Consider the following 14441-nt stretch of genomic DNA (forward strand, 5'->3'; position numbering starts at 1 on the left):
TCAATTAAGGACCCCAGCATAGAGCTGAAGCAGGAAAAATACCGCCACAAAGGTATAGAAGGGGGCGCTGAAGAAGCTGACCCTAGCACCAAGTTGTGCAGAGCAGCACCATCAACTCTTTAGACAACTCCCACATGTAAGTATCATTCCTTCTCGAGGTCTGGTTGCCAAGGTCAGAGGTTCGGAGAGAAAAGGAACTTCTGACAAGTAGGACATGAGGGTGGTAGAGCAAGCATGAAGCAAACATTTTCCTGCAATACGTAACACCTCAGTTAGGAATGCTGGAGAACTGCGATGTCCTTCATGACAAGAACTAGTTAAACTTTACGCTCTTGCAACAAAAGCATTCCCATCTCACTGACCGGGAAACTGGAGCACCGGCAGATTCCAACCGATGTTCCTGAATGTGGAAGCCTTAAATCAGATGTCTAAACAGCTTGCAGGCATGTTAGAAAGGGTCTTGGTCTTTCCAAGAGGCTGCGTATCCCCATCTGTTGCTGGCTGAACAATTGCCAGCTGACCTACCTCACAGTTCACGATCACTAGCCTCTCCACAAAGGCGTGGGATTATTATCATTATTACTGATAAGAGGGCCCAGCTCATTCACTCCATTATCCCAATTAATTCCAAGGCTTGCAATGCTGTTTCCGTCTGATAAGTCAGACGAGCAGGCTGTCATGACTGCTCAAGACTTCCCCAAGTCTTCAGAGTTACCTCTTGCACAGATTTTTTTCCAATCCCAAGGCAGCAGAGTCATGCATGACTATGTGGGGCCATTTGATCCTATCACTTTCAAACAAACACCCCCCTGGAAATCAGGTGTTAGCACGCCCAAGCAAGAAAAATCTGTGTTCCAGCACTGTGGATGACTGTAGCAGAGATCTGTATTAACATGTCTTTGCCAGGCCAGAAGAAAATTCACAGATTTTTTTTTTTTTTTTTGCTGTAAGCTAACTTTATCCAAACTTCTGTTTTGGATCATTGAATTGTGTGTTTGAACAAATCTTCCCCCCGCTCCTCTTACAGCATGAGAGCGAGGAGCTTATGTGACAGAGTTGATACTGTTTTGTTAGATAAAAGCACACAACTTTTTGGACATCAAAAAAGCGAGCCTTCATCACTTACAATGCATGTAGGAATTCCTGTCCATGAAAATACTAATCTTAACACTTTCCCAGTCTGTGTTAAATTAGTAGCATTCATATGCAGCACTTCAGGCCATTTACAAGGGGCACTTCCTGCAATCAAAAACATATGTCCCATAAATGGCCCAGTTCTGCCTAAGTTTGCTTTCCTAGAGCAGCTGGCCGCTCCTGAGAACACAAAGGAGAATATTTAAGCAAGTGTAGTGTTCGCTGATACCCGGGGCTGGCTGGGAAATAGAAATCCCTTCCAGCGAGAAAGAAAACAATAGTAACCGAGTTCCTTTTCAAGCAAAATACTAGACTGAAAAACCAAACCCGCTGTTTTCATTAGAGCTCCGCAAGAGCCAGGCTTCGCCAGGACCAAAAGGAAAACTGCCGGCTTCCTGGCTGCAGCGGATTGCAGGTGAGCTGTCGGGAGCTCCCGGGGCAGCTCCCAGCCCTCCGGTGCCTCTGGCTGCCTCTGGCTGCTCCGCTGCGCCCAGGATTTCTGGTCCCCAGGGGAAGGCTGGGTGGCTGGGAGCTGCGCAGGAAGGCAACCTCCGCGCGCCCGTCCGCAAGCACTCTCGGCGATTTTGTTTGCTCCTCGCGGAAAAAGAGCCAAGGATCCTTCAGTTTGATCCTCCCCGTGGAAATCTGCAATTTTCTTACAGAAAGTGCTGAGCTAGTGAAAAGGACATTTTCCATCGGAGAATTATTCTGATGGAAAATTTCCCAACTAGCTTTATTAATACCCTTGACATCGTTTTGTCATTCCTCCTATTTGTGTATCAGTGTCTGGCCACTAAACCAAATTTCTAGCCAGGGCTTTCATAGTTATTATTCCCAGAGGCCATCATGTAATTCTTGGAGTACACTAGACCTGGGATTTATTACAGCAACCGCTCTGGTGCCACACGTTAGGCAACCTGGACATGTATTTCAGTACTCTCTTTCCAGCCAAGGAGGCTGGAAGAGGCTGTGTGCTAAGCCCATCTCCTCATCATATCATCGGATGCCTCAGCCAGGCCCGTCAGGCTCTCAGTTTCACGTTGCGTCAGGGTACCTGTCACTCCACGGGTGCTCGTGGTGCCAGCCACTGCATCTCCTACCACAGTACCAGAGCAGGGACTGCCCCAGAAAACCTTCTGGCTCTGTAACCAGGCTGCAACTGCTAAAACCGAAGCTGGTGTTTGATGATTTGCAGCCAGAGTAAAGTTGTTTCCTCCTGAGATAAGCTGTGGCTCAACCGCTGACCTCCCAAGGCGATGCTTGGATCTCCTTGGGGGTGTGAGCACAGGGCTGCAGGTCGATGCCAGCCAGCCCTAAGCGCGGGTCTTTTCGGCGTCCTACCCCAACAGCTGGCTTTCTGCACCAGTGTTTCAGGCCCGTGGGGAAGTGCTGCAAGCTAATTTTACAGGCACCGTTTTGCTTGTTGATAATACAAAGCTCTTTGCTTCATCTGGAGCCTTGGTACATCATGTGGATCAACATTACTTCTGTCCTTTGTGCACTGGTCTATTTAGGGACTGTAATATTGTCTAGGTATTGGGCAAGACCCCTTGGTAATAACTGCCTATCCCCAGAAAGGAAGATAATTGTGACATATCTCGTGGTCAGAGTGCCTTGAGAATAACCCCAAGCATTACTGGTGATTTATGAAAATCATTTGCAAGTCCCACAGCACACAGCCGGGTCTTTGGAAAATTCACTTTTCCCTCATTTGCTCCACAACCGCTCTTGACAGCCTCACCAGCACCTCTGCAGACACCCCTCGTTGTCACCTCCACTAACCCATACATTGTCTGCATAGCTCCAAACTAAACGTGCTTTGCAGTAGCTGCTCTGTGGCCTTCTACCAAAACAAGGGTGAGGAAGCTCTCCTCATGCTAGTCTGTTATACTGGAGTAAAACCCCGTGTGCGTTATTCACAGGATGCTTCTTGTCGTTATTCAGCATCCCCATCTGGCTGATAGGTTTTGCTTAGTCAGACCTAGGCAAAGGATGCCAGCCTTTTTTAGCTGTGAGCAGGGAAACACCACATCCTCTAAAGCCCCCTCTTCCCTCACCACAACCTCCCTCAGCAACCCAGGAGGTCATCCCAAGCCCTGTCCGTGTTGTAGCCCTGCCTTTCTTCAGGCTGTCATGCAGATGGGGCCTCAGGAGAACAGTGGAGTCAAAAACACCCTTCTCCCTCAAGCAAAGCTTAATTTCCTTTATGTTTTGGTTCTGATATTGTCCCGAAAGACTTTCAGCCAAAAGAGGTGACTGTCCCCCAAAGGGGAAAAAAAATAAACCCTTAATTTCAGGCTGTTTGATGTTGTTGCAACTCCCCATCACCAAGAGTAGCTGTATCCTTTGACACAGCAGTTCCTAGAGCACGTTTTAAGGGCAAATCAGCCTCAGTTAATAACCGTTTTTGGATTGCTTCATTTTGCATACCACATGCTAACCGCTCCCTTGACGCAGCATTTAAACTCTCTCCAAACTGGCAACACGCTAGTAATTTCCTTAGCCCCCCCACCTCCTTACCAACACATATTTAGAAATTGTTTCATTTTGCTGTTTTTTGTTTGTTTTTATTGCATTTTTCAGGAGCTCAAATGCATCACTATCACCACTGCCTTTATGGAGAGAGGGGCTGGGAAAATTTCCGCCATCTCGGCAAGCGTTCCACCAGCTAGTTTAACAGCAGCTACTAGCCTGTGGTTTCCTCCTCGGTTTTTCAGCAGTCACGGTATTCCTGGATTATAATCCCACCCTGGTCACCATTTCTTGTTTTGCTTTCCTTCTCAGACATAACACGAAGAGCCACACGGTCACGGATGAGCGCGTGCTGCATACACACAGCAGCTTCTCCCACTACATCCTGGCCACGAGCGTGGAGCAAACTTTGCTTTCTCGTTTGGCACTTCAGCCTGTCTTCTTAACCATTTATTTGCTCCCTGCAGGCTGTGCAGCTCCAGGATGTAAAGATCTGGTTTGATTTAGAGTATCTGTGACCCGATTGCAGCACCGGTTGATCTCTGCATCAGCTGATGGTTTTGTGTTGTAAATCCTCTCTGGCTGGAGCTCGGGCACACAGGCTGTTGTGTGTAAGTGGTTGGAGGTGTTGCTGCAGCCCTGAAGGGCCATGCCATAACCCCCTTTACCACCAGCACAGTCTCTCCAGCCCCAGAGCACCGCTTTTGGAGGGTGGGATGGGGAACGGATAAAAAGGTACCTTTTGGGAAGGGAGATGGAAGGACGGTCCAGGCACCAGGCTGGGGAAAGGCATTTTTACCATCTCCCAGCCCCACTCTGTGTTCTGGCAGAGCTGTGGAAATTCACCTGCAGTGTTACATCATGAGGGCCTGGCTCAGAAAGCTGAAAGGCTTCACCTCACCAGAGTCAGGCACTCGAGCACCAGCTGCGGGCGCAGCAGCATGGCTGGAAAGGTACTGAGGCCACGGTGACTCACAGGTAGGAGTCACGTCAGGAAGGGGATACCAGCTTGTATCGCCGTCCCCTCCCAGTTCGGTTTCAGTGGTTGCTGCTTGGCTCCTGCTGGTGGCATTTTCCATGCAAACTTGGCAGCGACAGCAGTGCCCAGGATTAGCTTCCTCTGCAGGGGGAAGGGAAAGGCAGGTGATACTTGGGGTCGTGCCAGGCTGATCCTCACACAGAAAGACAATCTGGCTCCCTCTGGGCTCCGATGCTTTCTCTTGCCTCGTCCCAGGAGGGCTTCCCAAAACCCAAGTACGTTGCTCCTGGTGGCAGTGTTGCAGCCTGGACTGGCGTGATGCTACGGCAGTGAGGGGCATGGCAGGACCACCCCACCACGGCTGTCATGACCGGCTTGTTTCTGGGGCTCATCATCCCTCCCCGGCGTGCCCCTGCTCCCCCTGCCTTGCTCGGGCACCACACACACGCCAGACCTCCCAACAGCTGCAAACTCTCACTGCTTGTACAGAAAACAGCAGGCCAGCAACCGCCCTCTGTTTTCTTTTAGCTTAAATATGATAAATGTCAGAGAAAAGATGAGGAATTACTTTGGCCTGAGGTTCAGGACAGACAGCAGCAGATGTCAGGCCATGGGCAGATTTAGGGTGATGCCTTGCCTCATGCTATATTAAAGAGCTTTGGTGTCTTGCCCCAGGAAAGGGGTACTGCCGCCTTCCCCAAGGCACCAGGTTAAGCATCAGATCTGAAGAGCCTCAAGGCTGCCTAACACAGCACTGAGCTCAAAATCATGATTTAGCCTGGTGGAAGATGCCGTGCAAGGAGCATCTGGGGGTGAGGGGCTGCAAATGGAGACTGAGGTACCCCAGCTCCAGCAGGCTTCGGGAGCTGCAGCACACGATTGAGGAAAGAGACTTCGGACAGGATTAGCTGCAGGTGGGAATGAAGAACATGGGCTGAGCTGCAGGGAGGACATTTCCACAGCTGCTGTTTGCAATGTGCCTGGCTCTTGCCTCTGCTCGTGGTCTACTCACCTCTCACGAGCCACAGTTGTTTGTTTGTTTGCAGTGATTTCAAACCCAAGAGCGAAGCCTGAGCTGCCTGGAGCAGTGCTGCTGTCCGCTCCCACCAGCTGACCTCACATGTGTGCATGCAGGAGGAGGTATGTACACCATACAGCAGCCATCCAGGACCTGCTGCTTTAAACTCCAGCCATAGGTGTTGCATCAGGTTATGTAAAGTTCAGTTGCATCACGCACTGTTGCACAATGCAGCCTGCTCCTGACAGCGTGCCAGGCCCCGGCTTCATTCATCGATCAGGTCTCGTCGGCCGGAGCAAGCTGGCCAGGAGAAAGGTGCCTGCTCCTTGGGGTACCCTGCTGTGGAAGCCACCTCTTCCAGTTCACGACACCCTCCCAAAATGCGGGGGCAGAGCTGCCACCCAGGTCCGTGTTGCCATCATCACCAGCCATCATTATGACAGAACAATGGCACCAGGGCTCCATGAGAGTACAAGGCATGAGCTGCTCACCTGGCCACCCAGAGCAGGAACCATCTCTCCTCAGTGAGCTCCCCGCCACACATCCCCTGGCGTTGTGGGAGCCAGCACCATCCTGCCACAGTAAGTCATCAAAAATGTGCCATTTCAGAGCCATGTGCCCATCCCACTGTTGGTGTCCCCATATGGTACCTTGTGCAGGTGGTGCCGGGCAGCCTGGCATGGCATTGAGCCCGGCTGGTGCAGCCCCTCTGCCTCCATCCCCGCTGTATTTGTGTCCCTGTGGTCTGCAGAAACCATCAGGCATGGGCCAGGGCACTGCACCAGCTTGAGCAGTTCAAGCCCTAGGCTGATGGAAAAGATGGAGATGGGAATGGCCCATCCAAAGCAGCTGGATATAAGAGAACATCAGGAGCACATCTGAAACATGAAGGGGTTTAGAGGCAGCACCTAAACACCCAGGCCCATCTCCAGAGAGCTCCTGACCCCCACTGGGCTCCTGTGCATCTCCTCTCCCCGGACGTGCTGCGACACCCGTGGTGGCAGGCTTGGCGGTGTTGAGCTGCCAGTGGACTCATTGCTATTGTGTGAAATGCTCCCTTCTTGCCAAATGGCTCCCCTCCTCTGCTAGCAGCGCAATCCCGCGATGACCCACTCCAGGGTGCGGCAGTGCAAGCAGTGGCCCATCCACCGGGCTGAACTGGGTGGAAGCCCTGCGGCATGGGAGGGTCTCCTCTGGGAAGGGTGCGGGGGGACCTACCTGCGCAGCGAGGTGCTCTGTCCCCCTCCAGTGGCAGAGGCCTTCAGGAAGCAGCAGCCAGGCTTCGCTCTCCCAGTTCGCCAGGCCACAGCCATCTCTCGTGCTTTTGGCAGCAGAGCCTGGGCACTCAGGTCCTGCTGGTGGTGGCAATGCCATGTGTCGTAGCCGTGGTGGGCTCCAAAGCCACCAAGGCATCATGCCAAGGAAGTCCCATCCAGGAAGATGCCCCGGCAGGACATCCTGTCACCCGTAGGAGACCCCAGCCAGCCACGGCCTGGTTGTGTGCAGACCTTGATCTGCATGCAGAGCTGCGTGGCTGCAATATTTACTTAAGGAAGGTACAGGTTTTGCCTTTGGTTTCTTCCCTGACCAAGATTCTATTGTTTGAAATGGTTGAAGGTAATTCACAGTATCTCTGTACAAAGAGCTACAAATTTTGTCAGGTGTATGCCATGCCTGCAGTTTCCTCATGGGGCTATAGCTGAGCAGGGGCACGGACCGGCTGAGAGGACGCCTACCAGTCCCTCCATGGGGAAATGTCCCAACTCTCATGGAAGACCCCAAGAGAGCCCAGAACATCAGGAACCACCTCAATCATAGCATGAAGATGCTCAGGCGATTGTCCTAGAGCACTTGCTGGCCTGTGGACGACGCAGCACAGACAGGCACAAAGCCCCATCCCCTGCAGACCCAACCACCTTTGGGCGGTGGGAATGTCCTCCGGGCTGGGCATGAACTTGGAACAGGTTGGGTGAAGGTGAGAGGTCTGGGAAGATAAGGGAGCCCGACGAGCTGGCAGGTCTGGTGTTTTCCCTCTGTGGAATGACAGGAAGAAAACACATCCACACCCGCATGACAGATTTCACCTCCAAGATATACACTAGCTGCAGTGGGAGCAGACGGTGGGGAAGGTAGGCACCACCAGGCCACAGCCCAGCTCGCCATCATCTGATTTCCCCGTCCTAAATAGCACACGCCAGACACAGGCTGGCTTCATTGGGCTTGCTGAGGCCATTGAGTAGGAAGAGGGTATAATTCCAGTCAGTCAGAGCTGAACTGTTTAAGATGTGAGGGCAGACTGGGCTGGGAGGAGGGCATGGGGAATTTGTTGGACCTACTGTGACCTCTACTGGCTTGGTCTGAAATTGGTGTGCTGGTTGGCCTGGGCTCTCCAGAGCATGGTGGGAGCTGGTTCCCTTGCTGCAGGGCCTCTTGGAGTTCCCATGCTGCAGGCCCTGGGGACCTCTGCCCCCAGCACAGGCTTTGCCCTCATTCCCACTGCAAATGTAACGCAGCCCTCCAAATCACTCATCTCCAGTGGTACTTTTTGGGCCAAGTTGGGGCACCCAGGCCCCACTACCCTACAGGCACTAAGCTATCTGCTGTGTTCTCCTCCTTTTTCCCCATGTCCCTTGCCAGACAAGTGCCTGCTGGGGTCTGCTATGGACAAGCCCCATTGATGTGAGCAGGACAGCTCCCCCCTTTCCAAGCTGCTACCGCAGGATCTGGATCTGGGTCTGTTTTCTCCAGAAACATCAGTGGTTCAAGAGCTTCCTGGCTGCTGGTTCCTGAACCCATGCAGCAATTTACCTCAGGGGCAGATAGATGACAGTTTTTCTTCCATGGCAAAGCTGCTCCTGCTCCAGCCTCATGTTCCTGACCCCACACAGCAGCTTGTCCTTTCTCCTGCCCTGCCACCGGTGGTACCACTACATCACCATACATGACCACAGCACTGATCAGTGCCCTCCAAGACTCAGGCCCCCAGAAGAAGCTGTTGCATCACTTCTGTTTAGCTAAGGGTTTTGATCTTTTCTCTGCAGTCACAGAGCAGGAAGCTTTCTTTTTTAAAGGAAATCCGAGCTTTCAGTTTAATCCTGTGTTTTTAGGAATGCATGGATCTTAATCCAAGCCTGGAGTTTGGACTGTTTTAAATAGATGTTGTGTGACATTTCAGAGCTAGCTGCATTTAATTGGTGACCTAGAGTCTGTTGCCACAGCTTTGTATGAAGTTTTAGGTTATATTTTATGAAAAACACTAAAACACACTCGCCCACATACGCCTCTCCAGCCCCTACATATAAAGAGAAATATGGGGGGAAGAGAGAGAGGCAAAATCATTTGCAAGCCAGTAGGGTTCTGAATCTTACTTTGAAAATCAAAACCAGAGACTCCTCGGTGGTGACGTATTAGATTGTCACAAACTGTTCCCATGAAAGACATCCCAGACCTAGTTTTGATCGAGTGTTTGTGTTTTTCCTACACGAGCTCCTGCCCCTACAGCAGCACAAATGCTTCTCGCAGCAGAACTTCTCCAGCTTTCATCTTTCCAGCACAGTCCCTCCTGCAGCACTAAACCAGACTGAGTGGCTCATACAGCTTCAATGGGGTTTGCACTCATTTGACCTCTCTTGTAATCCAAATACCCTTCATCCCAGTGAGCACACCTTCTTCTGGGCTGTTTGTTCCTGCTAAACATGGGACAGATTCTCACCAGTGCTGCAATATGTACTGAACAAACACTGTGTCGTGATTTAAGAATAAAATCTGGTGACATGAAAAACTGAGACATTTCCAGCCTCCTAGAAAACATTCCTGGGTTACAGGGATGTCTTTAGAAAAGCTGAGACACATGGGCCCATGACACAACACGTCCTTATCAGCCAACCTTCGTCCTGACCCGTCAGACTGCTTCTCTCCCATATGACGTAGCATATTGATTGGTTGACGTGCTCTTATTGTGATGCTTTGGGGAGAGCCCAGCCTTTCTTTAGCAAAGGGGATTGTCTGCATAGACGAGGAGATGTGGTTGGTACACGTCCGTTCCCTCCGATAGCTGACAGTGCCCCAGCAGACATTAGTGATAGCAAGGAACAAATGATGGTGAAAAACACAAGGCGGGAAGCTAATTTTTAGCTTTACATTGCTTTTTTTGTTGCCAAACCACTCAAAAGATTCAAACTCTGACCTTTCACACCACTGTACTACATTGACATACATTTGTCAAGGACAGAGGTTTGCCCCAAGCAGCACATGGACCGAGACAGCCAGATGAATGAATGGTACAGGGGGCAAAAAATGGGAGAGGGCGTTCCTAAGTATGTGCCATGTCTCATTTGTGGGGCTGCTGAGTTATCCCAGGTGAGGCAATGTTTTCCCATTTGGTCTGAAAGAAAACTCGCACCATTGAGAGAGTTACAATGATTGCAGCTGTGAGAAAAACTGCCCTGAGGTATCAGTCTTGACCTTGCTGAAGCAAAGCCCTCTGAGTCTGTGAGGCAGGGTGGAGTGAAGCAAGATAACTGAATGAGAAAGAGACTCCAACGCTCTCAAAACAAGAGACTCAACAACAGGTTAGGAGTGACTGAACAGGAAGCCAGTTGTGGGCTCTGCAGTGGGCTGTAGGCTGAATCCCCAAAGCTGGAAAGTTCCTTTCAGTGTCCATATAAATATTTCTGTAAGTTATTTTTAAGCGTGTGTTTTGAAACTGAAATATATTTAGACTGGTTAAATGAAAATGTGGTTTACAGAAGGCTGCTTCTTTAGAAATTTCCCACGCTGGGGAGCATAGTCTGCCGTGCTCAGCCCGTGCCCGGGCTGCCCAGTCCTGTGGGCAGCACTGGGTCAGAGGCAGGGGCTCCTCTCTGCACCAGGCAGCTGGGACCAGCCCCAGAACCAGCACAGGAAGGCCGGGTGGTGTTTCCATACTGTTCTGTGGTCCCAGCCTGCGAGAGTGGGTTAAGATGTGGTGCAGCATGTGAGGAGGGCCTAGGAGGAAATCCTGGATCTGAAGAAAGCAAACCTTCTCCTTCCTGTGAGCTGCAGCCAAGAGACTTTCCCAGGGCGCAGCAGGGGTCACGATAGCCGTCTCTTCCCAACGTAACGCGGAGCTGGGGTCCTCGTCACGTGTGGCCGGATCCCACAGCACTTGCCGTGGAACCAGGATGTTGCTTTGGCCAAGGTCCAGGCTGGCCGGCACTGTTGTGTAGAAGCTGGGGATGGAAAAACGTTCACAAGGTGGATAGTGCAGCCCCTCTGCCCGGTGGGTGGGGATGCTGCCCACATTTCTTGTCAAGGACGGTGGCATGCCATGGTCTGCCTGTCTCTTCCTTTGAAGTAGCTTTGATGGGTGGCAAACTTCTTCTCCTTGCTTATCCCAAGCTGTTCTGCAGTGCTGCTGCCTACATGGAAACAGTTTTCTGTTCCAGCCCAGAGAGCACTGTTTTGCAGTGGACGGTGATGTCCTCATACCTGTGCTTAAGCCTGAAAGAGAAACAGTTATTTATGTCCTGGTTCATATAAAATAATGCTGGGAGTGGCACCATGTGTAAAAATGCCTTTTCTTCCATATCGCTTTCTAGCTTTTTGCATTATCCATCCATCTTGTGAGCAAAATTCTCAAAAGCTTTCCCAGTGGACTTCAACAGGCTGGGTTGATTTAGGAAAAACCTTTTGAAGCTTCTCTGCTCTAGCCTGCACAGTTGGATTGCTTTTGGGGGGGAGTTCTGGGAAGTGCACATCCAACAAAACCTCTTTCCAGGACTCTGATTTTCTTTTCCAGCTTTTATAGATAGTCCAGCTGGAACAGCAGAATCATGTATGCTATAGTTTAGAAATCTGACCTAGTTCCTTTAATCCGTGCTAACCACAGGAGCTCTCAGAGGGCTCAGCATCAGTGCACAGCCTCGCCAGGTCACTTGCAACACAGGCTTTAAAGAAACAGCTTCATGCAAGAGTAAAAACATCCTTTGATCGCTGTTAAATTGACCAAAAATAGGGGGCAGGGGGGCTTTGAGCTTAAACAACAGCAAACTTCAAATGAGTTTGGTTTCTTCTGCACATGAATGAAAGCTAAACTTCAGCGATGCAGCCTGCATCACCCATCAGACTGGGGGAATTCCAGAAAACTGAGTGAGAGATGTATCTGGTAAATACAAATAGAGGATTAACAGCAACTGACCCAATGGCAGGACCCCAATCAAGATGCTGAAATGAAATACAGAGCTTACAGTAAGTTCCAGATTCCCTCCCTGCTCCCCTGCATATCCCCAGTGCATCATTCCCCATTGCTATCTGTGGAAAGGCAGCCAAGGGGGTGGCAAGACAGTGAAAGTGTTATTAAATCCCAAAGCAAAGCAATGCTGCTACTTTTCCCAGCCGCATCACTGTCCTTTGAGGTCCAAAGCCATCTCTCTGAACACCATTTCCCCTCACAAAGTCATCAGCCAGGCACTTTCTTGCTTTTATTTTTCCATAATGCACAGGAGGGCTTCATTTTTTTCTTTTTTCTTTTTTTTTTTTTTCCTGAGTGAGGGGCTACTGCCTGTAATAAAGGAAGGCCGAGAAAGCCCCTTCTAGGGCATTATTTTCTCAGGGTAAGCAGAGGTGTTTATAAACCATATTCGCAGCCTGCTCGGAGCCTGGTCTCTTTGCAAGCTACTCGCGTCCAACGATGATAGGTGCCGCACAAAAAGTCAGAGGAGGAGCAGACCTGCTCTCCTTCTAGTTGAAGCCAACGACAACATTTCTTATCCTAAATCACCCTCATCTTTTCCCTCTCTCATTATAAAAGCGCTTTCCCATGCTCCCAGCCATTCTCAATAGCAGTGCCCCAGCCCCCTCTGTTTCTTTTTTACCAAGGCTGTAGACTATATTCCCTTCCCACGAGAAAATGCCATTATAATGCTTGCTACTTTTTTTCCCCCCTTCCATCCCACTCCCATTTCTGTTTTCTTTTGACCCACGCTGGGAAGAGCTTTCGACCCAGCCGTGCCCACCGATACCGAGCCTCCTGGCCAAGCAGCTGCAGCTCATCTGAAACACGGTCCTGTGAAGGATTGGTTGGACTGGCTCCTTGTCATGCATCTTCCCCAAGCTTCAGTAATGCTGAGCTCTGGCCACCGTGAACACTCTTATCCACTCACCCATCTGTGCTGAGCCTTCCCAAAACTCCCCACAGCTCCTCTGTGGGCTTGGTTTTACTTCTCTGGACCTCGGAGGCCAGATGTTCCCACCGCCCTCTTCACTCCTCCATCACAGCAGAGATAACAGCTTGGGGAGGAAACCTCTGGGCCTCGTTGATGATGTTTAAAAATGGCCTCTTGCCTCATATGTTGGACGCAGCCTCCATCTTGCAAAGCATCCCAACAGCAGCCGCGTGCTTGTCTCACCGCTTTGATCAGGCCTGTCGAGGAGAACGCTAAAATGTACAAAAAGGACATTTGTTAAGATCAGCTATAAAAATTTAAGAGGTGGCCAGTGCCTGTCCTGTGCCAAAATTCCTCTTCATCCAGCTCTATTCTGTGCAGGGAAATATTGCAGGATATTTGGGGGGGAGGAGGGGGCGGTGTTTGTTTTGCTGGGTTTTAGGCAATGGGAATTTTGCTTTTGTTTCCCAGAATTCACGTGCAGCTGAAGGGGCTTTCCAGAACAAAGCCTATCCCGCATTATAGTGGGCCAAGTGGCACTCTGGCTACACAAAAGCAGAAATACAACAATAATAACAATAATCTGCATAACGAGATCATTCAAGATGGGACAGGTAGGCAGAAGGAAAGGCAGATGAGTTTCAGGCAGGCTTATAAACCCTCCTGTCTTTTAGTACCCGACACAAAGCTGGCTACAAGTGCCCACGCTGGTAGCTCCGTGCCACCCAGCTGCTGTGAGGGGCAGCCCCAACGGCCCCGTGCGCAGCCAGACCCCGCACCCGACTTCCTCCACCTCCCCCTTTTTCAAAGGGTCCTTTCTTGTCCCTCCCGCCACCTCCCCATTTCCACGCGTTGCCGGCATTCAAGGCAAATATTTCTCCCAGCCCCGGCCAGCTCTTCCCCCCGCCTTGCTTTTCGGAGGCCCCTTTATCAGGCAAGGCCACGGCGAGCCAGGCAAACATTACCTCAGGGGCACTGTGAATCGGGGCTGGGGGGTGTGAATAGGTCCCAGGCATTCCCTCCAGCCTCTTCCCTTTCCTATAGCAACCACGTCGGGAGCCGGCAGGTCACACAGCCCCTCCGTTGTGCGGCCGGGGGCCGGGGGGGCCGGGGTTTCGCCGGCCTGTCTGGGAGCAGGGGACGGGGCAAGCTACAGTGATACGGCCTCCACATGCTCTCTCTGCCTCCACGTGATGGTGGCTTGGGATTTTCTGGGCCAGAGGCTGTGTCTTCATATCTAACAGTCCTGGAGGGGCTTTTTCTTCATGAGTTCGTCCAGTCGTAGTTCAGGTTGTCAGCACCTGACACATCCCAGTGCTTCACCAAGTGTTGTGTGAAGGACTAGGCCCCTTCTCTGCTTTTGTACGCTGTGACACTGCCTACCCCTGTTGCCTTAAATAAACTGAAATAACACTAATTGGGTAATTTTCCTTCTTGGAAGCGTGGTGGGATGATCCTGTCTATCCAGGATACCAGAGCAGACCTTCTGACTCCAGGCTTCTGGCAGGACACTGGGTACCCCCCCACCATGACTGGTGACATGGGCAGGCGAGCTCGGTCCAATCTTTCTCTGTCACACCCAGGTGTGGCAGGGTTTGCTGCCTTGCCACTGCCAGAGCAGCCACTCCTGGAGCTGATACCGCACTGGACTGCCCTTGCAGATATTCCTGCAGTGTCCACCAGCATCACAGCA

The 14441-nt window shown here is 51.1% G+C and overlaps 1 protein-coding gene across 1 annotated transcript in view; it reads right to left on the reverse strand.

Annotated features, from left to right (window-relative positions):
• Positions 1-3665: 3665 nt before the first annotated feature.
• Positions 3666-14441, reverse strand: part of RSPH9 (radial spoke head component 9) — a gene marked incomplete at its 3' end in the record, with an annotated part of 90395 nt that continues 79619 nt past the window's right edge. The window contains exon 5 of the mRNA XM_080586193.1: positions 3666-13020. Within this exon, the coding sequence (XP_080442319.1) occupies positions 12800-13020 (221 nt within the window). The remainder of the gene's footprint in view (positions 13021-14441) is intronic.

Source organism: Anser brachyrhynchus (genome assembly GCF_964034855.1).
Source record: "Anser brachyrhynchus genome assembly, chromosome: 3".
In the NCBI taxonomy this organism is placed as follows: Eukaryota; Metazoa; Chordata; class Aves; order Anseriformes; family Anatidae; genus Anser; species Anser brachyrhynchus.